The sequence below is a fragment of the Harpia harpyja genome, chromosome 19 (assembly GCF_026419915.1).
Source record: "Harpia harpyja isolate bHarHar1 chromosome 19, bHarHar1 primary haplotype, whole genome shotgun sequence".
NCBI lineage: Eukaryota > Metazoa > Chordata > Aves > Accipitriformes > Accipitridae > Harpia > Harpia harpyja.
In genome coordinates this window covers 4,427,048-4,453,719 of record NC_068958.1, presented here as the reverse complement: position 1 = coordinate 4,453,719, position 26,672 = coordinate 4,427,048, and the positions used below count along the sequence as shown (strand labels likewise).

At 55.8% G+C, this 26,672-nt stretch overlaps 1 protein-coding gene across 1 annotated transcript in view; it reads left to right on the top strand.

The window, feature by feature from the left end:
• The first annotated feature begins 2,996 nt into the window (after positions 1–2,996).
• RXRA (retinoid X receptor alpha) overlaps positions 2,997–26,672 on the top strand; it is a 117,558-nt gene continuing 93,882 nt past the window's right edge. The window contains exon 1 of the mRNA XM_052814698.1: positions 2,997–3,157. Within this exon, the coding sequence (XP_052670658.1) occupies positions 3,130–3,157 (28 nt within the window). The 5' untranslated portion in view covers positions 2,997–3,129. The remainder of the gene's footprint in view (positions 3,158–26,672) is intronic.

The window sequence follows — 26,672 nt, the reverse complement described above, 5'->3', positions numbered from 1 at the left end:
GGAGGTTTTACCCAAATAAGGACTGCAGGATCAGACCTGTTATTGTCACTGCAATTAACATTTAGATCCACATCTAACACGAACTGTTACAGGCTGGTTAGGGAGAAATTTAATTTGCTCTAAACAGCTTGATGGGAGAGGAGCGTGAAATGTCCTAGTTATGGTAATTTCATGTGTTAGAGTCTACAAAGGTGGATTTTCAGCCATGGGTCTAATAACCCTGCTATCTGCTGCAGCCATCAAGCTAAGCGTGCTTTGGGATCCTGAGGTTTGGGGCCAGACTCCCACCTGTGCTCAGTGGTGGGGTAAGCCATTTACACCGGCTGGCAGGCGCTCTCATCACCGTGGACATGCTCAAAGCCATAAAGGCCCACACTCATCTTAGGCTGTTACGGCACTGGTGACTCAAATGGCATTTGTGTGGCACAGCCGGGTGAGAGCCTGGATCTGCCCCGGCGAGGCACAGAGCGGCATTGCCCCCAGATGTGTTTTCCCTTATCAGACACGACGATGAGCTTGAGTTCGTGCGTCAGGAAACCGATTTCTACCTTTTTGCTGTCGAGGGTTGTACGCAGGTATCCATGAGATCTGTGATTTTTTTGCCCCGCCAACCCACTCTTTGGACCTGCTTTTTCTAACAATGCCCAACTGTCTTTTACATCCTTATGTATTTCCTTTTTTTCCTTTTCTCCCAGGAGTTAATGTAACTCAGCCATAAAAACTGACTTGGAGATGAAACTTGGCATTTAAGGTCCCAGCCCGGGAGCAAATGAAGTTACCAGTTATAAACACACACCAAAATCTGTTTGGACATGCTGAAATTACAGGAGCAGAGGATAAAAAGGATCCAAGATGTTTTATTTTGTTTTAACTTCTGCGGCTCCGTGCGAGTGTCAGTTTGCAGCCGCTCGCCTGACGCAAGATGGGTCCTCTTGGTGTTTTTCTTCTCGTTGTTGTAATTAAAGCTGATAAATGGCAACGCATCTCTCGTTGTGCCGGGGAGGAGGCAGGGGTCCTGAGCTGGTCCGCGTCAGGATCCCGTGGGGTTGCCAGCTGCGTACCCCTCATCTAACTGCTCACGCGTGGGTCTGCCCGGAAGGAAAGGCAGAGTCTCTGCCCGGGCAGAGACGCACAGAAGAGCAGGCAAGAGTTGTAGGAGAAATCAGGTATCAGGGCCTCTCCGGTGTGGCTGCAGACACTACGGTGACAGGTATGAGATAGACCGATAAGTGCACGCAGGTGATAGGGATATGGCAATGAAAGATAAGAGGCTTCATTTTTATAGGAGGAGGTGCTAGATCGCTAATATTTACGACATGAGACGCTTTGCCAATTAAAGAATAAATCATGGCAGATAAGAGCCTCGGAAGCGCTTCATGGCCGGATCTGCCACACAGCGAGATGACGGCTGGCGGCGGCAGCGCACCCACGTGCGCGTGTTGTAAAGCAGGACGGTGGTGGGTGCCCTGGCTCTCCCGGCTAACCCCCGATTTCCCCCAACCCCGCTTGCTGCAGGAGAGCTGGGCTCTGCGTTGGGAGTTGCCTGTGCCAGCAGAAAGCCCCAGCAGTCGTCCCTGGCGTCGTTTCGGGCTTCCTGCGCGACCGCGTTGCTCCCCACCGCGCGTAGGCAGCTGCAGCCGCGGACCGAGCCTGTTTGTTATGCATGTTATGGCCCTCAAGAGTGAGGGTCGATATGATGTTTAATATGCTTCATGCATAGCGGAGTCGCTTTGGTCCATCAAGTCACTAATACGCATTCTTACAGGGCCGAGTATCGTTTATTAAACCTGGAGGCATGCCGGGGAGGGTGGGGGCCAGGGCCCCGGCTGCTCTGGGAAGCAGCCAGCGATGCCGGTGGGGTGGTACCCGCAGTGCCAAGGAGGGGAGAGTTTGCAGACGAACCGCACACGCACAGAGAGTTATTTGTTGTGCCTCATTTATGGGAAATGAAATAAATCGCGCTTTGAAGGCCGGCCGCCGTGCGACACACCCTGGGGACAGGGAACGGGGCTGAGGGTCTCGCTGGCTGCCCGAAGCCTGGGGACAGCTGAGATTGCTCAGCATCACTCGAAGAGCCACCCCCCTTCCCGAGGCTCCCACCGCAGTGCTCCGCACCGCATTTTCTTTTTTTTATTTTCTTTTTTTATTTTCTTTTTTTATTTTCTTTTTTTATTTTCTTTTTTTATTTTCTTTTTTTATTTTCTTTTTTTATTTTCTTTTTTATTTTTTTTATTTTCTTTTTTTATTCTCTTTTTTATTTTCTTTTTTCTTTCTTTACTTTCTTTAATTTTCTTTTTTTATTTTTCTTTTTTATTTTTCTTTTTTTAATTTTCTTTTTTCAATTTTCTTTTTTTCTTTTTTAATTTTCTTTTTTTAATTTTCTTTTTTTAATTTTCTTTTTTTTCAATTTTCTTTTTTTCAATTTTCTTTTTTCAATTTTCTTTTTTTTAATTTTCTTTTTTCAATTTTCTTTTTTCAATTTTCTTTTTTCAATTTTCTTTTTTTTCAATTTTCCTTTTTTTTTTAATTTTCCTTTTTTTTTTCAATTTTCCTTTTTTTTTTCAATTTTCCTTTTTTTTTTCAATTTTCCTTTTTTTTTCAATTTTATATTTTTTTCCTTTTCCCCTTTCCCCATCACTTTAAAAAAAAAAAAAAGAAATTATTGTTATTATTTCCCCCGACCCCGGCGGGGCCGGGCGCGGGGCGGCGCTGCGCGGCGGGGCGGGCGGGCGGTCGCTGCGGGGCGGTCGCGGCTCTCGCTCCCCCCTGCGCGGGGCCCCGGCGCGGAGCTCGATCGCGCCCAGCGGAGCCGAGCGGCGGAGTTACATTGTTGGGAGTTTGCAACAACTCCGCGGCCTCGTCTGCGCGCCCGGCGCTGCGCGGGGCCGCCGGTGCGGGGCTGCAGCCTTCCCCGCCTCCTCCTCCTCCTCCTCCGCCCCTTGGGCTTTTTTTTTTTTTCTTTTTTTTTTTTTTTCTCCCTTCCCCCCCCTCCTCCCTCTTCCCCCCCTCCTCCCTCTCCCCCCTTTCGCTTTGATTTCGCTCTCCTCCCCTCTGCGCGCCCTGTGTCTGCGTGTGTGTTTTTCGCCGCCGATCTTCACCAAGCCCCTTGGCATGAGTTAAGCACCAGCTATGGACACCAAACACTTCCTGCCACTGGGTGAGTTTTGTTCCGAAAAAGATTCTCCATTCCTACGGCGGGGCGAGGGGGGGGGGGGGTTGGTTAAATAAAATAAAATAAGCTCCTAACCTGCCCCCTCGTCCGCTTCCCCTTCCAGCCGCCCGCACCGGGGAGGCAGCGGGCGGGGGATGCGCTGCGCCCCTTCCCCGGGGAGGGCAGGCAGCCCCGCGGGGGGACTCGGTGTCAGCGCCGGGGCAGCGCCGGGGAAAGTGCCGGGACGGCCTGCCCCGTGGCCCCCCGCTCCGGCCGCCTTGGTTTAGTTATTATTTTTTGTTTGGGTCTTTTTTTTTTTTTCTCCTTTTTTTTTTTTTTTTTTTTTCCTTTGAGGCGCAGCCGGTGGGGGGGCGGCGGGCCCCGGGCGGGGAGCTGAGCCGAGCCGAACCGGGCCGGGCAAGCGGTATTTTCAAACGGGGCAGCGGGTACCCGGGCTCGGCCGGGAGAGCCCCCTCCCCGCCCGGGGCTAGTTCTGCAGGAGGGTTTGGCAGCTCGCAGCCTCAGCTTCCCCCTCTTGCTTTCCTCTCTCTGTTTCTTTTTTTAAATAATTCTTTTAATTTTTTTTTTTTTTTAAATTTTACTTCTTTCCTCCCTTTTCTCCCTCCCCAGCCGGGCAGGGGGAGGCGGAGCGCCCGCGGGGACCCCCGTGCTGCGCCCGCACTGGCCCCTCCGCTCACATCATCCCTGGCTGGCGGCTCCCAGAAGCTTGGGACCCTCTTTTTCTCTTTTTTTTTTTTTCTTTTCTTTTCTTTTCCTCCCCCCTCTTCTTTTTAGTTACATTTTAAAACCTATTCCCAGCTGGAGTTTGCCATCCTTTCCGTGACTGAGTCAAGTCCTAGCTTGTAAGGGCGAATGCCTCCTCGCGTCTCGGTTTCAGGAGAAGTGATATTGCAGAGCTCAGTGTTCAGGGTGGGGGGAAGAAAAGTTTTGGCGAAGTAACCCGGCGCCAAGTCCAGGCGAGGGGGAAGAGGGACGAATCCTGCCATCTCTGTCACTGCTCAGCGCGGTGGCGCGTGGGCTACCAGCCTCTGGCCGAGCAAGCCCGTGGCCGGTGAGAACATCTGCTCTGGCTTCCCTGGGCTTTAAATCTGTGCTCACCCTCTGCTAGCCCGTGGTAGTTGTGTTTTGTTTCTTTCTTTCTTTTTTAATGGGTTTTTGTTTGTTTGTGTGTTTAAGAATTGCAATTTTAGTTGTTCCTTTCTAAGAGCGGTATAAATATAAACACCATCACAAGGTCCGCAGCTAGCCCAGCCCCCCGGGAGGGTTTCCAGGACTCCTGTGGGCTGGGGGCTTTGGCAGGGAAAGCCCGGCCCCGCCGGCTGGCAGATCCTCAGCTGGCATCTATTTTTCCCCCCCCAAATCACGGTTTTACAGTGCCCCTCGTCGATTCGGCTGTGAGGTGGGAAATGCTGCTGGGTTGGCTTACCCAGAGTTGCTGCTCAGGGTAAAAGCATCTCACCTGCATCTCACCCCCCAGGAGCGGGTCCTGCTTCCAAAGCCAAACCGATTCCTTTTGGGTCCATCGCGTGCAGGTGTCGGGGATCCTCGCAAACACACCCATCGAAGCAGAAAGCGCCTGTCTCTTGCCACGCGAAAGGGGTTTAATCTTCGGGGTGGCTGTCGCGAGATCTACATTTCCTTCGATGCTCTTGTGGAAGACGGTCCAAACCTCTCTTGATACGGGCAGGATCAGGCCCCTGTGTGTATGCTTGCATTTTCTTTCAGACCTCTGCTGTTACGCTGTAGATGCTAAATAATACGTTGTGTTATTAGTCATGTTGACTTTGACGGGGGAGGAGAGGGGGAGCGTGTGTCACCTTGCTGCTGGCTCTGGTAAGGATTTTCACACTGGTGCAAATGAAAAACAACTGATTTATCTGCTCATTTATAAATGTGTGTGTGTGTATGGTGGGGAGAGGGTGGGTCTTTGCAACACGCTGTGCAGCACACGGGGAACATCCAGAGGAAAACCAAGGCAGCCACCCCAGGACAGCGGTGCTGGGTGGGGGTTATAACTTCGCATCGCTGGCTTAGGAGAAAATTCAGCTGCCTGCGGGAGCCGTTTAGGGTGCGTGGTCTGGGTTTGCGTCTGCTGCGTGTTGTGCTGCTGCAGAAGCGACTCCTAAACTTTAACCACTGGCCTCGCGTCACCGATTGCTGGAAAAATCAGTTTTGGTTGTAAGGTCAGGGGGTTCTGCAGGTTTTGGAGGGGGAGACCTCGGTCCTGCTCTGAGGATGGGAGGGCAGGTAGAGCCCGAAAGCGTGTGAGCAGTTTGTAAGAGCGAGGGGAGCCTCGAGGAGTGCCAGCAGAGACCTTCCCAGTGAAACCGGAGCGGAGCTGGTGGGGCCATGGGGCCTTGGTGCTTTTTAGAGGTGGGCTGGTCCAAAACCCGCCAGGTCCCGACTTTGCGGAGTGCCAGGGTGTTTCGCCAACCCCGTCCCATGTCGTGGTTGGGAGCTGGCATTTGCAAGCCGAGGGGAAAAAAAAATAGCCGAGCTTGTGGAGTTTGTTTCCCTGCACACCAGTACAGGCCTGAGCTGGAGAACAGGAGCAACTGGGGACCAAAAGCAGGCTCTGTTGCTGTGTGGCCCCATCAAAATCTCAGCTCAGTTTGGCCTAAAAAGGATAACCTGGAGGAGGTTCCTGGCCGAGTCCTGCCTGTGGTTAGACTCAGATAACCCCGCTGATGTCATGGGTGGAAGCGTGGCCAGCGCTGGGCACTTTTAATAGTAGTATCTCATTTTCCTGCTCGTCTCGGGCGCTGCTGGCAGATGCCAGGCAGAGGCTCCCCGCAAGGACGGCACGTCCCTGGGCATCTCCCAGGCTGGATGCTGTGGCCCTGCAGCTCCATCTGCTATCCCGCTCCCAGGACAACCTGCAGCCTGATGGCAGGGTCCGTGGGCAGCGGGGCTGCCTGCGCCTGCCCCGTGTCTGCCTGCGTGCAGCTTTCCTGCGTGGCGCAGGTACCACCGCAGCCCGGGGTGAGGTTCATAAACACCACGGGCTCCGGCAGATGCTGCCTTAGAAGCCGTCTGGGGCTACAGATCTCCCTTTACTGGGTTTTGAATGATCAGGGGTGTCTTGCTTTTGCTCCTCTGCGGGGGGTGGTGCTTTGCCATCTCCAGGAGGAGGAAAATCAAGAAAAAAGCCGTCGCGCAAGTGCTTGCGAGGCTGGGGGGATGCCCATCTCCTGGTGGGGTGCACGTACCGAGGTCAGGCTTTGCACGGGGGCCAGGTTGGGGACTGATGTGCAAACCAAGGAACTCGGTGCTTTGGGTAGCTGCTTGTTCCCAAGGCTCTGACCACTGCGATCCTTTTATTGCTTCGTTTTCTTCTTTGCCCATTCCCCTAGGAAGGCGTCGACTCCTTGGGGAGCCAAAGGGGGGTGGTGAGCTCGGGGAGCCCTCCCTCGAGGCTCAGCCTCATGGAGGGAAGAAACAGTTAACGGGTGTCCGAGGTTGGTGCTTCCCTCCCGGAGGTCAGTTCACCGGGTTGCAACCTCTGCGAGTCTGTCTTCCCACCCGCACGGCCGTGCCGGGGACGGCCGCGGCTGCTCAGGGTGTGGGGTGAGAAGTGGCCGTGCACGGCCCTGCCGAGGCCGGAGCGGGAACGCCTCCGAGGAAAACAGCAAAACAACCCCCCCGTGTTCGGTTAGGGGGTGCAACCTGGAAGGTGGGGGCTGCTTCGGGTGGAAGAGAGCGTGGGAGCGTGAGCATCCATGAGACATCTTCATCCCGCATCCCCTGGCCTTGCCATCGGGCACGTGGCCGGGATGAGCCTGGGTGCTGTGCGAAACCCGAAGGAGATTAGTGGGAGCCCGTGTCTGGATTGAAACCTCAGCGCGGTCCTCAGTTCTGCTTCTTTCAGCTTCAAAAATTTACAGCCGTTAGGAGAATCCATAGGGAGGAAAAATTCGGAAAGATGCAGAAAGTGTCACAGCTTGTCTGAGCATCCCTGCGAGGAAGGAGGACTCCTCTGCCCCACATCTGGAAGATGCTGGCCGGCTCCGTGGGGCCGCCGGTGCCGTACCAGAGAGGGGCCTCGTAGGAGCGAGAGATAAAGTATAGTCACGTCCTGGTCTCTCTTGCTGAAGCATAGCGTAGTGCTCGACCTCTCCCAATTGACATATGCAAAACAAGCTGGGAAGGAATTTTTGCTTTTTTCAGAATCTGGGCTGTGACAGTTAAATAAATCCTCTGAGGGTCCCTGAGTTTACTCCACATCGTCCTGCTGTATTGGAGAGAGCGTTTGTGTTTCTCGTATTTAGGGCATTTTATTTATTTAAAAGAGAGTGGGGGAGAAAGCCGCAGAATTTTAGTTATTCATTGCAAATATTATTATTGGCGTTCTGCTCCTGTTGAAAAAAAAAAAAAATCAAGGGGGGAATCAAAACATTTCACTGGAAAATACACCCTGGCTTCGTCCCACCCACGTCTTGAAGGCGAAAATAAATATTTATTAAGAAATGGGTTAAAAACCTTTTTGTTGGAGTATTGTTTTCCGGGAGCAGGGGTGGATTCCCATATGCCAGAGCCCTGCCACCCGGCTGAATTTTTTATTTTTGTATTTTTTTTGCAGGATGGTTAAGAAAACAAACAAACAGCGGAGCTGTGGGGCAGGGGCTTGGGCTTTAGGATGTTCTTTGGTCCTGCCTCTAGCACAGGGTGCTCATTCCTACGAGCATCCCGGCTCTTTTTGGGGGGGACCGTGTGCGAGCAGGGTATTCCCCCGAGGCTTTTGGCTGCCTGAAGTCACCGAATCATTCTTGCTATAAATATCCCGCAACCCCGCTGCGGAAAGCGGTGAGACAGCAAGAGGCGGTGGCCCTTGGCAAGGGGCTTAACCGAGGGTGGTGGTGATGGAGTGGGGATGCCAAGGGGGTCCCTGGCCCCCCCCCAGCCAGGCTCTTCTCTGCCAGGCCGGGCTGTCGGTGGTAACCAAAGCCGGGGACGCCTCAAATCACTGCTGGCGAAGTGCTGGCTATTGCAGGAACCTTCCCCGGGAGCTCGGTAACCTAATTGGGCTCTAATTAATGGTGTTCTCTGGCTCCGATCCCCAGCGCGTCTCCCCATCATCACCTCCGTTCGCAGGTGAAGGAACTGGGTCTCTCCTCCCTCGGGCCGGCGGTGCGAAGGGATGCTCGGCAGAGCAGCGAGCGCGCTGCTGGTGCGGGATCCAACCTGGCAGTTCCATAATTGCTTCCTAAAAGGCCCAGGTGGGCTCTCGAAGTCAGTATAGCTACAAAGCAATAGGGGAGGCAGCCTGGGTGGTTTTATTTTAATTGATTTTGTCAGGAGTTGCTGTATTTTATTACATTTAAAGACTAGACTCTGGAATAACTTTGAACGTTTGACACGCACACAAAAAGCAGCTTTCTGACATTTTCCTCTTTGCTTGTCTTTTATTTTATTTCTCCCCTCTCCTCCTCCTCAAAGGAAAGCGTGTGCCTGGAGGGAGGACAGAGGAGGAGGGAGGAGTGGTTGTGTCTCTCCAAAGGCTGCTCGAACATCAAGGCAGCGCAAAGCAGACGAAATAATATTGCAAATAAGGATTTAAAAAACCCTACAGAAGGATCCCCACACATGCCAGCCAGCTCAAACTGCTAGAAGATTTTCAGACAGAAGCAATTTAGCCTGGGAAAATGCTCTATTGTTGAGATGGAAAGTGGCTGTGAGAACTTGCCTTTTCTGACAACGTTTTGCTTAGCAAAAGCAAAGCAAAGTCAGGGAAACAACCTGAGTTTTTATTTAGAGAAGACAGAGCATTTCAAAATGGAGAGTGTTTTCTGAGATAAACAGGGAACAATTCCCTTGCAAGAAAGGGAAGAAAGGGTTCAAATTAAGCCCAAACGCAGCTCCTCTCCTTTGAAATTTTGTTTAACATGGAGTTAAAAAATAATCCTGTTCAAACAGACCACTCGTAAGCATAAAATGGTTGGTGTTTTTTTTTCCCCCCGTCCTTTTCTTTTATTGTGATCTACAATAAAAGTTTCAAGGTTGCACCTTGGGGCTGTAATTCTGATCGCAGCCCTGTTTGTGCCAGCTCCTGCCTCTGCACATCAGGAGGGGATGGATCTTGCCTTGAAACTCAATAGTCTGCCCAGATGAGACAGATACAGGGTGGGAAACTGAGGCACACGGGTGCGTCTGGGTGCCGGCAAAGCTGGGAACGGGGCCCGGAGCGAGGGCGTGGGGCGGTTGTGAAACCTCGGCTGGGACGGCGGCTTCCAGCCCCGCAGAGCAGATCCGTCTGGGATCTGAGCTCCGTGGGGCTCCCGTGGGCTTTTGAGGGTCCCAGCTCTTGGTAGCTAAAAAAAACCCCAAGCTGCTTTTTGGCCTGGGAGCAAAGAAAAGCTCGTAGATGGGGCTTTGTGTGTAAGCCAGGTGCTTCCAAACCAGAGGGCAAGGGAGAAACACCCTAAATATTTGTTTTATTAAGTATCAGGAGCAGGGCTCGCATCTAGTGATGGTTCCTCTGGCTGTGGGCATTGCTCCTTCTTTCAAATCCCAGGGGATGGGGGTTTTTTTTGTGGGTAGGGGTTAATCTCTTGGTTTTGGTGGGCCCTGAGTGGATGGTTGATGGTTTATTTGGGTTTGGGTCTTGTCTGAGCCGTAACCCTTTCCCTGGATTGCATCGGCTGTGAGATCACTGCGGAGCAAAGAGATAAAAGGTGCAATACTGGTATTTGTGACCAATAAAATGGTAATGGGATTCCCGTCTGGTTGTTAACTTTTCATGGTCTCCTTTTTTGTGAAGTTTTGCCTTTCTTCGGCTTTTACAGACTTTAAAAAAAAAACAAAAAAACCAAACCAAAACGGGAGGGGAAGCTGAGAGCAGCCCTGGAACCCCCCAAGGTTTACAGCCCCCTCAGCTCATGGAGCAAATCCTTTGTGCTGGGGCTGCCAGGAGTGGATTAGGGAGGGATGCCCCGTCTAGTTTCAGCTGGCTTTGCGGCGCTGGGCGCGAAGGCAGAAACATTTGATTATTGTTTTTCCATTTTTGGCCGACAAGTAAGTGCTGGAAAGTTGGTGGGGTGGGTTTTTTTTTTTTGGTGGTTTTGTGTTTTGTTTTTTTTTTTTTTTGCTGTGAACTCTGTGGGCTGCTGCGAGACAATTTTGTTGTGGGCAGCGCGTCTCCTACGTGCCCATTACGGAGGCAAAATGAGGCAACGGCAGGGGTGAAGCAAGAACGGAAGGAGAAGCGCGGGAGAGGGGGTGCGCTTCCAACCGAGATCCGCCCGGAGATGTGGAGGTGACGAAGCGGGGAGACGGGGTTGGCCTGGGATGCGATGGAGGAGGCTCGTTCCGAGCGGGTGAGATGGTGAGCGACGGCAGAGGCACGAAGCGGTGTAGAGAGGAGCGGGGTCAGAGAGGTGCAGGAGCAGCATCGCATCAAGCTGGGGAGGCTGTTTTTTGCCCCTCGGGGGGGGTGAGGGATGGGTGAGAGTGGTTTGCCAGCGCTGTGGCATCCCTGCCCTGCTCCCTGGGGAGCAGCAGCCTCTCCCCGAGGACCCGCGCGCCGGTGGGGGCTCTTGCAAAAAGGGGAAAAAAGAGAGAGACGCCCCCTTTCCCAACCAGGCACCCTTGCCAGACCACGCTGTTCTCCCCTTCTGCCCCCACCTCCTCTTTTTGCTGCCCCGTTTTTGTAAGACGAGCGACTTTATCAGGCCTGGGAAGCTGTGGGCTCTGCCCCGTACGGAGGAGCCGTGGCCTCTAACGCCAGCGAGCGGGACCCGGCCGGCGGCAGATAACGGCGTATCGGTCGTGGTGGGGAGATGCGCGGCCCCGCGTTGCTTTGCATCGGTGTTGGGGCTGCTTCTGGAGACCCCCTCGCACCCTACGGCTGCCCTGACCCACACCCGTGGGGGTGCTGCAGCCTGGGGGGAGGTTTAGCGGGGGGGTCAGGGCTGTGGGGTAAAAAGCAAGGGTCCCCGCGAGGGACCAGGCAACTTCAGCAAGTTGAAAACCGCTGTCTCAGAGCTCTGCACCTGCATGGCCGGCCCTCCCTTTTGACCTGCACTTGTTCAAGTGTGACTTTCAATTGATCATAAAAATCCAGCATGATTCACAGCGCTTCTGCCCTCCAGCCTGCCGGGCTCCGTCTCTCCGCATTCACTTAGCGTGAGAGAGCAAATTGCCCTCCAGTTCATCCTCCTCATTCTTAATGGGGAGCCGTTGCTTTCTGGGTCTGCTCTCCCCATGCACTCCTTGAATTATAATACATTAGCGATGGTGGCTTAGAATTTTAATTTAATTTTCTCTCTCTTTTTTTTTTTAATTTATTAAGAAAATCCATTTCAATGCAAGCTCCCAAACGTTGGGGTGGGGAGGGAGGGAGGTGCAGCTCCCTGCTCCATCCCAGCGAAGGCCCTGTGTGCGTGCGTGTGCGTGTGGCTCACAGACAGTGAAATTGCACCCTAGAGTTATAAAGCAATTGTCTAGCTCAGCAGCAGAATGAGCATGAAATGGTGCAGAAAGCAACTAAATAAAATTGGGTAAGGCAGATGCATGAAAATAATGACATCTCTATACCGTAGTCAGGCGCGCTTGCTCTTTCTCGCACACGCAGATAAACTTTTATAACAGACTTTGCATTTATTTTCCCAGGAAACTCTTCTGAAATGGAGATGTGTGTTAGTGCGGTGTGAGCCCCCGCACCCCTTCTCCCGTGTTTCTGGGGCCGTTGTGCAGTGCATCGCCGCCCCTCTCCTCCCCTGCTGCTCTCCCCGTCCCCCTTTTCCCTTTTTTTGTTTTCAGAGCAGGATTTTTATGCTCAGTCAAACACCAAAACGATAACCTTTGCGACTTCATTTCCCTTTGGCTGCGGCGGCCGTGCCGGGCTGGGGGAATGCTGCGAGCGGGTGGCTCTCGGGGGTGACCTGCCACGTCCCGTGCAAATTGGATGAAGGGATGCTTTCCTGGCTTGCTCTCACTTCTCTTTTTTTCCTCCCCGAATGGTGGCAGCTGTAAGGATGGGACCGTGCGGGCTGTTGCGTGGAGCTTTAGGACACGAGAGCGGGCATGGAAAACACGGGTCGGTACATTGGCTGTGTCCCCGCATCCCTCCTCCCTGGTGATGGCTGGTGGCACCAGGGCCACCCGCTCCCACCCTCCGTATTTATTTGGCTGCATAGCTTAGAAATGCCCCAAACTGGGGGCCTGAAGAATTGACCTTAACTGTGATTCCTCCCCAAACACCCGCCCCAGTGCTTCCCCTGGGCTGTGTGCTGCCGTCCCTGCTCCGACGCTGCCCCGGAGCCTTTGGCCTCAGCAGAGGCACGTTCCCCCCCATCCGCTCCTGGGAAGCCGATATGTCCCCCGACACGATCTGAATTTTCGCTCCTCTTGCGCCAGGATCCCTGCGAGGCTGGGAACAAACTGTTAATCTTCCCACCCAAGAGGCCCTTTAGGTGACATTAAGGCTGTGTCCCCGCCGTCCTCGTGCCCTCCTGCCTCCGAAGGCATCGCTGGGCACTGCTCCACGTGCTCGTGGTGCTGGGGATGCCCTTCCTTGATGGGATGCTGCCTGCTGCATCCCGCCCGGCTGGCTTGTCCCAGGGATGGGGAGCGGGTGGCAGCAGTCGGGGTCCCCCAGCCTCCCCAGTCCGCTGCTCCCCTGTTCGGAGGGCTCGGGGCTGAGCTGGTCGTGGATCCTTTCTCTCTCTGCAAGGAAAATTGAGTCCATCCTTTGTGCTGCTGGGCTTGCTGTGCCGGAGCCTGGGGCTCGCCGCTCAGCGCCTTTGCAGCAAAACCTCCATCTCTGGTTTTTCTTTGCTGGGATGCGTCCCCAGGGTCCCAGATTAGCTGCTCCAGTGCTTTTCCCGCTGCCTCCCCGTCACACGCAGACCGACGCGGATCCCACGGGTGGCTGGGAGCCGCGCGTTGGCCGCGCAGCCCCGAAGCGCGGCACGGCACCGAGCCCAGCGGCGCGGGACACGTGCGTGTTCCCCTCCTCGCTACCTGCAAAAACCTGGCTCCTCTGGAGAGAGGCAGAGGAGGAGGCTTCCCTGCAGAGATTGCTCCAGCTCTGGGCAGACGGATGCCGAGACCCTGCCAGCGTTTTTTGCTGGTGTGGAGCCACAGCCCTGGAGCGGAGAGCCGGGAAATGCACGCATGCAAAAATCAGTGTGAAGGCATAAATCAGGCCGAGAGTGAAAGGTTAAAGAAATCCAGAGGAAGTGGAGTGATGTGCATGATAGAAAGGGGTTTCCTGTACCTACACGGGCCACCCAGGCTCCTTTCCTGTCAGGGTAAACCTGCTAAAGCCGAAACTTTCTGCACCCCTAAGCAAATTGTGGTCTGCTGGACGGGCACGTTGCGAGCAAGCTGTGCCAGCCGCGGTGTTAATACTTTTTGCTTTACAGTATGCTCTCCCCGAGCCTCTGCGGTGGTATTTATAGGATGCCCAGGCAGCTCTGGGGGAGCACCGCAGCCGTTCGACCCCGTGGTGGGGAGCAGGAGCGGAGCTCGGGGAGGGCAGATGCGATGACCCGTGCTGGAAGCTGTGCTGCTACGGTGCAGCCCTAAATCCTCATCCTCTCCGCTGCCTTCGTCCCCGGGCTGGTTTTCTACAGGTGAGCCGTGCTGGCCAGCTGCCCTGGTGCTCCTCATCAGGGACCGGACCTCAGAGGTGGCTCCTGGAAGAGTTAAGACTCCTGGGACAATTACCTGCAGGCCCCCATTTAAACACTTAGGAAGGCTTAGCTGTGATCCCTGCTGGAGATAAGCCTGGCCCTAGGCCAGCTGATACCTATTGTTTGCAAATGTCGGGAGACTTTATCTGAACTGTGGGTTCAGAGCCAGAGCTTGCTGTGAGCAGGAATCCCAGATGTGCTGGGAGGGAGGGAGGGGGGGGAGCTGATGCTGTACAGGGGCTTGCTCCTGAGATATGTAGCAAGGCAGCACCCCGAATTACACCCTGCCAGCAGGTTTTTCTGCTGCTTATAGGGCTGGAAGATACAGATTTAGTTTATTAGGGTTTTTGCCCGTGTTTCAGGTTGTATTTCGGTAGCGGTGCTGCTGTGCCCCGCAGATCCAGGGCTTTGCCTTGGAGCTCCGGTACAGCTCTGCCTCGGGCTTTCACCCTCCTCTCGGAAGGAAAAGCCAGCAGTTCCCTTATGGCAAGTCGCTCCCTCTGCACGCCTCACCTGTGGGGCAGGTTTAGGCTGTGGAAATCAAGAGGCCATCGGTCACCGCGGGCTTTGTTTAGCTTGGGCGCTCAATTTTCTCATCTTTGTTGTTTTTCCGCCTGCGCTGCTATCGCCGAGGGGTGTTCGGTGCCGCTCCCCGCAGGCACCCAGGCGCTCTGGCCGGCCGGGTGTTATGCCATGGGAGCCGAGGCTGGGTAGGCACGGAAAACCACGTCTGGGTTCCCCAGCAAGGTTTCACGGCCTCTAGGTGTGTGCATGAAATGTTGCAGGGCAGGGATTTCTTGCAGCCAGCCCTGGGTGGCAGATAACAGCACGGTGCCCATCTAAAAACCCCCACCTACGCAAACGGGGAGGCTCCACCTCTCCCTGCGCCTTCCCAAAACCCTGCAGGGGATGCAGGACTGATCTGGGCATCCTCCCAGGTCTCTTTCTTGGAACGGTGGTGTTTGCCCCTGGACACTGCCCTGGCTGCAGTAAGGTGCAGCCCACCCTGGGGCCGCAGCCTGGTGTAGCTCAGCAGCACCCCGGGAGCGGTAGCCGGCATCAGGGGAGCCCAAAAACTCGTTTCAGGGATGCACGAGCAGGCGAGCCCCAGGATACAGCCTGGGCAGCGGTGGCGTGGAGGGCGAAGCTCATCCCGCCTCGTCCCCAAGAGCGGAGGGATGCTCCCAGTCCTCCCTGAAACGTGGGGACCCCAAACCAGCCCTTTGGAGGGAGAAGAGCGTGCTTCAGGGCAGAAAAGTACCTGCTCTGGGTCGGGGTGTGGGTTGGGGTCCTCGCCACCCACGCCGGGTGGGAAGGGGCGAGCGTGGGGCCGGCTGTGCGTGCCGGGGCGCGGGGAGGTGCCCGTGGGGCAGGAGCAGCCGGTCCTGCCAGTTCTGCCCCGTGCAGTGCCGGGTGCTGGGAAGTCCCCCGAGCTGCGGTCGAGGCCGGGGTAAGGGCTGATCCCGGGTCCCGCTCCGCCACCGGTTCCGCGGGCTCTTCTTTGGCTGGTCCTGATGGCTCAGTCGTAAGTCTTTGGGAGCACAGACTCTGGGAAAGCACCCAGAGAGCTTGGCCTTGGCTGAGAGTAAAAGCTTGCTTTGCATGGGAAGGGAAGGCAAAGCCAGCGTGCTCCCTAATTGAATGCACCTTTACAAATTAATAAGGCAGAAGTGACTCTACCAAAAAACCCCCCCAAACCAATGCATTGGCCTGCCCCTGTAATTGTCAGTGTGGAAATCATGGGCACGCGAGGACTTGCAAGCGAATAATTAAATCCGCAGCCTTATTTCAAAAGCGGAGGAAATGAGCCTCCCGATGGTGCCCGGCCCCGCGCCGGGGCTGGGGGTCACGGGTGACCCTCCGGCAGAGGAGCCTTTGCCAGGGCGGTTCGGCTGGCGCAGACCCCACCAGCGCCGGCGGGATCAGCAGCTCGGCATTGATTTCATCGAACGGGTTCAGGATCGCGTCAGCTTAACTAAGGGCTGAGATTGACCCGCGGTGATTTGCTGACTTTATTATTAAGATGATGATGTGGCTGGGCTGGGGGAGACGGAGCTTGTCGTTCCCGTCTCCGCGTGGTGGGATGGCTTGGTACAGGACCGACACCTTTTCCAAATTTTTGCTGTGTCTTTTGCTGTGAAGAGGTAAAATCCTGAATGTACCTTGAAGGAGTGTTTAGAAGGACTTTCCATCCCAGCTCTCGGCCCTGTCAGTAGCTGCAGAAGAAGAATGTTATAAGGAGCTATTCATCATTGCAATTATTTTATTAAGAGTACACAGTGTGCTTGGGAGCTGGAAGAGATGGACCTTTGGGATGTTTTCAGCATTATAAATACTGGTTGGTTACATCACCCGGCTTTTAAAAAATGGTATGTGTAGTCCTGATGAAAGAGGATTTGCAGACAACCTTGGAGAGGGGAGCCGCGTGTCTGTTCCCAGCAGGGAGAGCAGCGCGGCTTCTGCCCTTGAATCTCCCTCGGGAGAGAAACCTCTGGGCTCTGCCCCTTGCGCAAAATCCCCGGGGGAAATTTGTGCATGGGTGCCCGTTACGGGCTGGAGGTGGGTGAAACGGGCTCCTCGAGGGCAGCCAAATTATTATCGCAGGAGGTGGGTTAGCTCCTCTGGCCGAAGGAGCCCCGTAGCCCACCGCTGCTCCCTCTTCTGCAAGTGCTCCGTATAACATCACGCTACCAAACCCCAAAACGCTGCTCTGAAGCCTGTCCTATGGTTTTCTGTCCTGTGTGGGGCCCTGCATGTTTTGCAAGGCTTGCCCGCCTGGGTGGCACCCCGTCGGTGGAGAAGCCGGTGGCGGGTCCGGTGGGAAGCTGGCACCTCCGCCTGCGTTATCGCAGCCGCGCTCCGGGGCTAAAGTCCACGATGGGGAAAGTGCCCGGTGGACTTTTAACTGGAGTCCTCAGGAGAGCCCAGCTTAGAAACCTTTTAACTGTTTCGTGGTGATCTCGGCTGGAAAACAAAGAGAGAATTGGGAAGAGGGTGGGCTTTCTGCCCCGGGGGTCAGGTCCCAGCAGTGGGGGCTCGCTTGTGGCCGTGCCGGAGGGGCGATGGGGACCGCGGCGGGTGGTGCTGGGGTTGTCGCTGGACGAGTCCACCCCTCCACTGGCTTTGCTGTTGTGCCCTCGGCTCCCAGCCCAGCTGTGCCATGTAGTATGGACCCCCCAAAATCCAGGTCTGGGCATGCAGAGGCTGCAGCCCGGGTCACCGGACTGTCCTCCTTAGGACACATCTCAGCGTGCGTCCCTGCCCTCCTCCCTTTGCTCTCCCTCCCGCTGCGTGGCCTGAAAAGATGAACCCTGTGCGGTGGGGAGGGGGTGGGCATTGCTCTACAGCATCCATATCAATGGGAAGCGGCATCTGAAGGTTGAAAAGAGACTTGGCTGCTGCTTTTTTTTTTTTTGCTGTCCCATATGCTGGTTTTGCCTCCTGCTTCAGGCACCTGGGTGCCTGGGGGGCTTTATTTCAGCATCTTCATCCTTATTCCTCTTGCCCTTTCCCTTGCTTTTGTTTTACATATTTTTTTTTCTTTTTTTTTTTTTTTCCTGCAAGTTGTGAGTCTTGTTTGCTCTGGGTGGGTCTGCGGGCCCTGAGTGGGTCCCTGCTGCTGGCCCAGGGCTCGTGCGGGGGAAGAGCGGGGTTTTCCCATGACTCCAGCAAAACCAAACAGCCGCCCTCTTTGCGTCACGGGGTGATCGATCCGTCTATGACGGGGACGAGGCGTGCTCCTCCAAAGGGCCAGGGCTTTGCAGGAGGGAAATTCGTGCAAGCAGGGGCAATGCAGGATTTGTGCCCGTCGAGACCAGCTCGGCGTGGGACGGCATCGCTGGCAGTCCCTAGAGGCACGGCTTTGCAGGGGAGCGGAAAAGCTCCCTGGGTGCCACGAGCTGTGCCCTCGGTGGCAGTGATTCCCGGGTGAGAAATTCCCACTGTGGAAGCCTTTATTACCGGGCAGAGCTAGGTTTGTTTTGTTTATCATCCATTTACTTGGCTTTGGAGGCATGCCCAGATTTCTCCAATTTTGTGTGTGTGGATGTGTGATTTATTAGGATTCAGGGGTTTTTTTCTGGTTTAATTTCACTTCCTCAAACTGACAGGCCGTTTGAACAAACTTCTTTTGGATGATTTCCTCTATAGTTTTAAAGGGACGCCTGAAAATAAAGAGAAAATGTTGCAGCATGGTTGACAATTAAAAAAACACCCAGTCTGCCACTGTGACAAACCTCAGCCCTGATTTTGGTAATGGAGAGAGCTCAGAGGGTGAAAGAACAACATGATTTCACTTTTGGGTACTTAGAGCTTTTGACAGCACTTTAGGGATCACTGGCTTTACTTGTTTCGCTGTAGAGCTGATCGTGCCGTGATCCTGCGCACACTTAGGCATGTTCTTAGCTTTCTGCATGCGAGTGGTCCATTAAAATAGCTGTGCGTGTCTAAAGCTTTGCCAGCTCCAAGCTTTGGTTTCCTCTCTTTGGCTTGATCTGTTCCACAGCAGTCAGGAAGAGGGGGGGAGAAAAAAAAAAAAGAAATCCACTTAAGAAACACTGGAAAATGTAATTGCAACCTCCAGAGAATGGGGAGCAGGTAGGCAAGGGCAGAGCACCTGTAGCTGCCTTGAGCTGGGTTTGCTGCTTTTGTTCCGTGGGGTTTTTTACAAGCTGGGATTTCGCAAGGGCGACGTGGCTTTCGAAATAACTAAGACAGGGTTTTGCCTGGGCGTTCTCCGGGGCTCGGCGCCGGGCGCGTTGCTGGCGATGCAGCCCATGGCGCCGGGAGCTGGTGGGGAGCCCCGGCCTCGCCGGGACGATGCTCGGGTGCTGCCTGGGTGCCGGCAGGGACCTGGGGGGCTGCTCTGTCCGTCACGCTCACGGTGCCTGTCAGCGGAGAGATTGAGATGAAGGAAAACTTCCTTTTCCCCCGTCCAAGCTATAAAAGCATGAGAGAGAGAGAGAAAAAGATTTCCCCCAGGGATCAGCAGTGGTAAAAAGCCTCTCTTTTGAAAAGCAATGACAGAAAAGAAGTGTGTCTAATCCTCCCGGAGAAGAAAGGGAGAACATCCCTTTGCCGCAAGCTGTGCGGGGGCCGGAGGGACCTCGGCGTGGACGCAGCGACCCGATGCTCCTGCCCGGCCGGATCCTGCCTGGTGCTGGCTGATGCAGAGGAAGAGCTAGATCCTCTGTGCAGGAGCAGAGATGGGGTTTTTTAATTGCATGGGATCCAGGCGAGCGGGCTTGGAAGAGCTCGTGGGAGCCAGCCCTGCAGGGCTGGGGGGGCTGGCTGTGCTGCGATGCAGGGTGCAGGCAGCGGTGTGGGGCTCATGGCGGGTGGGGGGATGCTGCTGGCTCTGTTGCCATCCCCACATTGCTCAATCTTTGCAGAAGAGCCGCTCTGACACCCGGCGGGGGAGAAGCACGCACAGATTTTTTTTTTTTTCCCCTTTTACCCTTGGCCCCGGGGCTGGAGAAGGCTGGAAAGGGGAGATGCAGCCCCGAGCGAGGAGGGATGCTTGTCCCCGGGGCGGGTATCCGAGGGACTACCGCAACCCTTGATCTCTTTTTCCCGGTGGTACAGGGGTGTGCAGCTGGCCTGGCTGGCTGCATCCACAACTGTTTTTCCTTTCCTGGTACAACCATGTCACCATTTCGTGGGTGACAACCTGCAGTGTCCAGGCTCGGCACAGGAGCTGCTCCGTCACCCTGTCGGCGATGGGGTGGTGGTGGCTCGGCCGCTGGTCCCGTGCTCACAAAGTCCGAGCTGAGGCCGCCCAGTTGTCTTTATTGCTGTTGCGGTTGGTGATTTATTTCGGGCAGCATCTGCCCTGTCTCGTGACTTGATTAAAAAATAAAGCAGAGGGGCACAGCGTGGCTGCTGTGAGCTGGGGGGTCCCTTCCCCGAGCCCCCATGGGGTTCCCAGGCTGTGCCCGAGCTGTACGGACCAGGGACGGGCTGCTCCACAGGGATTTAGCAGGAAAACATGCTGGGGATGGTAGGGTAAAAAGCAAATGGCAGCGTCGCAGTGGAATGACCTGTCCGGCCGGGAAAGCGGCTCTCCTGGGGAGGGAGAGGTGGGCGTTGGGTGGGAGCCCTTCCTCCGCATGCTGGGTCGCAAACACCCAAGCGAGGCGAGGGGTGACTGCCCCACTCCTGGGGACCCACTGCCTCTCCCATCAGTGGGGCTGAGGATCCTTTCATAGACTGTAGAGCTCGTGAACAATTATTTGTGTCTCCTTGAACTCAATAATGGTAATCCACAGCTAGTAAAGTCCTCATTGGGCTGAAATTAATGAGTTTATGTTTAAACAACAACAACAACAACAAAACCCAAACCATGACCCTGCAAAGGAAACCCCTTCGGGAAGAAATGGGTCGATGGGACAGCAGCGCGATGGAGCCCTTGCCGCAGCCCTGCTGCTGCTTCGGTGGCTGGGGAGGAAAACAAAGGTGACATCAGGGTGTACCTGCTAACTGCACAGCCTGGTAGGCAGCGGCACGATCTGCATCCCGGGGATGCATGCCAGGCTTCCCCAGCAGCCTCGCCTCGGGATGTGCTCGCTGTGCTTCTGGGTAAGGATTTTGGAGTGACCGTCAGCGTTTTGCTGTTGGAGAAGCGTGCCGCGCTGGCCGGCGGGCGAACACGGAGCATCCCTGTGCGCGGGGAGCCTTTGAGGCACTGGGCATTGGACAGTGCGTATCATGTCTCAGTGTCACCTACTGCCTGTCTGCTTGTCTTGGTAGTAGCAGGAAAGTGGGGCTGAAATTTTGAAGATCGTCCTGGGATGTCACAGGCGACAACTTTGGTGCCGGGAGTTTATGCCCTGGCCCTTGGGAAGGGCTTTGGCAGAGCCCACTGCCCTCCGCTTGTATACGGAGGGAGCGAGTGACTCATGAACCCCTCGCCGAGAAAGAGGAGCAGGAAATTAGCTCACGGCTCTTGTGAAAGAGAGAAGCCAACTTGATACCTATAATTAAAGCGGGTGTCAAGGCATGAAGTGCAAATTCCTCAGTGGGCATCTCACCGGGAGGGAAAGCAGCGCTTGCCGGCTGACCCGAAAGTGGCAGCTCCTCCCCGGAGAGGATCTGCGGAGGGGTCGGCGCCGAGTCCGCGAGGGCCAGGCATGAGCCCCCAGCTCCCGTCCCTCCCAACAGTAACGAGCTGATGTGGATGGCAAGGCCACGCGTGTCCTGTCCCCGTCCTGTCCCCATCCTGCTGCTCCAGCCAGCACGAAGGAACCGGCTGCGGGAACGTGCTCGGTGCCCAGTGGGGACGGTGGATCTGCCGTGGGCAAAAAAGCTCCCGGGATGCACGTGGGGCTTGTCGGGGAGTCGAGGGGTCCCTGGGCGCAGAGCTGGGGAGAGGCAGCGGTAGAGAGCGAGGCGAGGGGGGATTTTGGGGTGCTTGCTTTGGGAATTCCCGGTGAGCGAGGGCAGGAGCAGGAGGCGGAGGCAGCGTCCGTGATGGTGCGGCGGGGTGGGATGGCCTCGGGGAGAGACCCGGGTCCTCACTGGGGTTGGAGGAGGCACTTGGGGACCCATCCTGCTGGGGTGCCTGCAGCACCGTCTCTGTGTCACCTCGATGGCCTCGTTCCCCTAAAGTGCTTGTGTTGCGTCCCAGCACGCCTCTGAGCGGAAGGGAAACTGAGGCACGGGGATAACGTTGTGTATGTGTTTTGCGTGAGCGCTGAGCGCACGCGCGGTGGCTCCAGGCTCTTGCACCGGTTCCTTCTTTTCCAGCCGCTCCTACCTGCAATCCCTGGGGCTGGTGCCAGGAGCATGCAGCGAGCGGTGGGGTCCCTCCATCCGTCCCCCAGCGCAGCACCCCGGCTCGGTCCCCGCGTCTGCGAGCGCGTTCCCAGCAAATGTCAGATCTGCTGAGCAGATGGAAAAAAAGAAAGAAAAAAAAAAAAAAACCCAACCCAATAATACGAGGAAGAAATGCTGGTGTGTCCTGGGTGGATTAGTCGAGACTCCTCGCCGGATTCCTCCGAAGGGAGGTGCTCGCGCTGGAAGCTGGCCACCAGCCGGGCCTGCCGCATTTTTCCGGGATTCTCTTACCATTTGGGGGATGAACTTTTGTCTGAAAAATATGTATTTTTAACTTGGTTGTGTCTGAAGCTTGTCTTGGCTTCGGGCTGCTTGGCTTTCTCCTGGTCCAGCATGCGCCGAGGTACAGGCGCTGGGAGGTGAGGGCCAGATCCTCCGTCCTGGACCGGACCAGGAGGAGGAAGTGAGAGAAGGAAAGGTTCGTTCTGACGCAAAAAAAATAATTTCAGAAGGTGCCTCCTGCTTGGCCCCATTGCCCGGCATCCCCAGCAGGAGCATGGAGCAATGGCACCGCTACGTCAGGGCAAAAGCAGCGGTGATGGAGACATCGGCGAGAAAATCTGGTGTTAAGATAGTTAGGGGAAAAAAAGGAAAGGGGATAGGAAAGGGGATAAATATCTCGGAAAGGCTTGCAGCCCCCGACACGCAGGACTGACGGACCCAGATACACGATTGCCTTGGAAACAGCCACTGAAGTGTGCGATATTTCTGTCTCCGGGTGCTTTTTTCCCTCCCAGCTGCGGAGCCGGCGCAGGACACCGGCACGGTGCTGGGCTCTCGCTGCAGCCCGGGGAGCCCGAGCTGCTCCTGCCCTTAAGCCCGGCTCAGCCCGCTAGAGCGATAACGTGGCCGCCGAGGATTGCGCTGAGCTTCCAGCTCCGCAGGGCAGGGATGCGGCCGGCGAGGTGCAGCGGGTCCTTTGTTTATTGTAGGGTTGCCGGACGCAGCGTGGCTCTGCGGGACTGCTAGCTCGCTTCCCCTGCTCGGGGACGGAGCTTGCCCAAGCCAGCGGGACAATCCGGGCTATGTTTTCATAATTAAAACAAATAAAACAAACCCGTGCGGGGCGTTATTTACAATATGCGCTGGGGAAAAGTTGAGCTGAATATCGTTTCCTCGCGGAGTTTTTCCCTTTGTCGCTCACACATGAGTTTGTTGTTGTTGGCTGCTCCCGAGGCCGCGGTCTCGCGTGCCGGGCTGCTGCCGGCCTGCGGCGGGCTGCCTGGGGAGCCAGCGTGGGGTGGCCGGAGCTGGGCTCTGCCCGCCGCGCTAGCGTGGGTTTTGCTCCCGTGGCACGTGTGGATTTGTTCCTGGAAAGCCGGTTGAGAAGGGCGGCTGTGCGGGACGGCGACTGGGGTGCTTTTGCGAAGCGAAGAGATGCTGCCGCTCGTAGGACGTGCCGCTGGATCTGCGTGGGGTGAAATAAAATGCCGGGGTTTCCTGCAGAGGGCTGGCAGGTGATTTTTCCAGTAGAGACCAGTATCACTTACTTGCTGGTTGTTGCCTGCAGCATCTGTCCCTGAGGGGCCACGCCGTGGTCCAGCAGCATCGCTCCTGCACGGGACCTGGAAGCGCTGCAGTGTCTGGCAGGATGGGCAAAGGTTGTGGTTTTGGGGTGGGGAAGCAGCTCTGGCTCCTGGCTCCCACCCAGTGCTTTGGGCAAACATTGCCCTGAGGATGGAGAGGGGAGACCCAGCCCCATGCCGCAGTGCTGGCTGCAGGGATGCAGCTGCAGCAGTCGGGTGCTGCATCCACCGGGCAGAATTAGTGCGGTCTCAGGTGATGCTGGATGCTCCCCCAGGGAGAGACATCGCTTATTGGGGATGGGGAGATGGCCACGGGTGTATGCACACAGGGAGAAGAGGGCATGGGTGTCCGTGCTTACTCTTGGCAGGTTTTCTCCCTGCTGCTTTCTTGCAGGCACCAGCCCGGCTGAGGATGCCGCGGGGAGGGATGCGTGCTGGGTGCGGGACGTCACGGGGCGCAGGGGAAGGTGCGCTCCTCCCCTCGCGCCGAGCTGCAGGCAGACACGTTCGTATGGGAAGCATATGGCAGGTAATCCAGTGCCAGATGGGTATTTGCTTCCATTTCCCCAGCCCCCAGCGGGCCCACGCAGCTCTCGCGCGCGCAGCCGGGCAGCGCTCAGCGGTGTGGCCGGACGCCCACGGGGGACAGCCCCAAAATCTCCCCTGGGAGCCCAGGGCAGGAGGGCCGGGCAGGGTGCCGGCGGCACGGCTCGCCGGCCTTGTGCAGCCGTGCAGAAACGCCCTGCAGAGCACGGGCAGCGCCGCTCCGACACCCGTGCGACGAGCTGTGCCAGGGCTCTGCGCGCACGGAGCCGGCTGAGGACACCGGCCCCTGCCTAGCGGGGCACGGCTTAAAGCTGGGCTTAGGAGGTCAAAATCTAGCTAATGAGTTAATGGCAATTAATTAAGTTCAGGGCACTTAACAAATATTAACTAATTGTTTTGCTGTGGGCAAGGTCCGTACAATTGCCCCACCTTATAGACTGAGGTGTGGAGCCGTGCATCCGCAGTCGAGGTGCGTTAGCATCAGGGCTGTGACTAAAGCTGGGGGCTAATTCTGCTCCTGTTGACGTGGTGAACAGTCACCTGGGGTTTCAGGAACGGCAGGGTCAGATCCCACCGTAGGCTCCGATCTGCTTTTCTGGGAAAGCAAACTGCACCCCGTGGACTTTGGAGTCTGAGCATCTCTCCGCCTGCTCCATCCCCGCGTGCGTTTTAGGGGGAGGCAGACGTAGCCGTGATGCTCTCGGTAACCGCTGCCCACGCAGGCGATCTTGCGTCTGTTGGCTTTTTACTGTGGTCCCCAGAAGCAGCAGCAGCACCTGAGCAGCGTCTGCGGTACCCGCAGCGCGGTGGAGGTTTTGCAGAGGGAGAGGAGCCCTCGGAGGGCTCGGGCTGGGGCTCCTCGCTGGGTGCGAGTAGGTGGGCGGCGGGGTTGGTGCAGGTACAGCTGGTTTTTAAATCCCTCTGGACAAAACGGTTTGGCCCTCACGTGCTTACTGTTTGTTTCTTTTACTTATTTTCGTGGCCTGGGAAGTTTGTAGAAATGCTGCAAACGGCAACTTATTTTGTCAGCTTTTGGGGGAGGGAAAGGAATTAAATCTCAGAGGCCCATTGTGCGAGCAGAGTTAATTTTAGGCCTCGGATCTTAAAATAGAAGAAAGGAAAAAAATAATAATTAGGTGTTTTCCCCTGGGCCAAGGGAAAACAGGCTGCCGGCGTCGGCTGACCACCTGCGAGGTGGCCCCAAGGAAGAGACGCGGCTGCCGCCGGCCAAAGTCAATACGGGAGGTGGCCAGGGCTGCTCCCGGCCGGGAAAGGGCACAGCGGCGTGGGGACGAGGCGAGGATTAACCACCCGGTCTAATGGCACCCGGCAGCGCTGTGGGGACGGGGGAGACATTGCCGCGCTTGGGCGGGCTGGATGCGTGCTGGGGACCCACGGCTGTGCTGAGCAAGCGGCCGGTTGCAGCTGGATGCAGGGCATCCTTCCCTCTCAAAAGGCAGCGGAGAAGCGTCCCCGCGATGGGCTGGATCCCATTTCGCGGTGGGGCTAGTCATCCTGCGAGCAAGTATTCTGGCTATATTAAAATGCTTGGGATTTTCTAGCGAATTGAAGCTCTCCGAGCAGTGCCAAGAACAATTCAGCAGCCTCCAAAAACAGCTTTCCCTGAGGATTATTTGTTCCTCTTGCCAGAAGGATTGATGAGAACTGGTAGATTCAGGTGACTCAGCCCAGCGTGACCCGACGGTCTCATCCCGGGCGGGCTGGCCGCTCGCTCCCGCTGCCCAGCAGGGACCGTGCCGTGGCTTGGCGTGGGGTCCCCGCTCTCCCTGCACCCCCGGGAGAAAGCTCAGCGGAGGCTGACAGCTTGCAGGGCATCTCGAAAACATCCCGTGAGCTTGTCAGCACTTTGTAATCTCCTTTCTCCCTTCTCCCCAGGAAACCTCTCGCAGAGGTGTTGACAAACTCGGAGGGTGCTGCGGCCGAGGCGGTGAGCGAGGTTATGAGCCGTGGTGCGGGAGCAGCCCGCGGTCGGCTCGGACCCCCCCCGAGCACCCACCAAACCCTCCTCACCTGCGGGAGCCTGGCTGGCTCAGAGGGGCTGGAAAGCTGTTCTTAATGACAGAGGGGGAATAATTCTGGCTGTTACCTTAATAACAAAACTGGTGAACGCTACGAGCTGCCTTTTAAACCGCCAGAAGTAGCAAAAATGCGAGGCATGTGTTTAGGCAGAGCTTCAGTCTCTGGGTGTTTTTGGAGGAAAAAAAAAAATATACACAAGGCTGTTTTCTTTTGGTTAAAACCTCTTTTGTGATCCTCCTCTTTTGGATAGCTCTCTAACTTTCAACAGCTCACGCAGTAGGTGGATGTTTGTGCTTGGAGATGTTTTTCCATATGCTTCCCATAGCTCCGCTCGCAGGTTTTGCACATGGGATGGAAGAGAGAGGTAGGCAGCTTTAATATCATATGATAATATGAAATTAACTCCAGCTTACATAAATTGAGACACCCAAGTGCTTTTTGGCCTGGGTAGGGCATGCTGGGGGTTCCTGTCCTCCTTCTCCTCTGCCCAGGGTGGGAGGCAGAGACCCCGGGGCCGGGTGGGAGCAGGAGCCCGCGTCTCTCCGTGCATGCACGGCTATTTTCTCCCGTAATCCTTCGCCTGCAGAGGCTGAATTCCAGCCCGGGTGGGAATTTAGGTCAAAGGTGATTTTAGTTCAGAGGAATACGATCAAATTAGGGCTTTTTGTGTTTGCTTGTGTCTTGATTTTTTTTTTTTTCAAAGGGACTTGCATAGGCAGGGCTGCAAGCAGAGCTTGGCAGATAGATGGTCAGATCCTGACCATCCTTAAATCAGGACAGTGCTGCCTTTGCCCATGGCAGGGCTGGGATTTCAGCTGGAAAGGTCAGAATTGGTCCAGAGTTGGTCTTCAGCCAGGGATGTGTTTCTGGCCCTGCGTTTCTGGAAGGGAGAGGTGTCGGCGCAGCCGGCAGAGCCCCCGA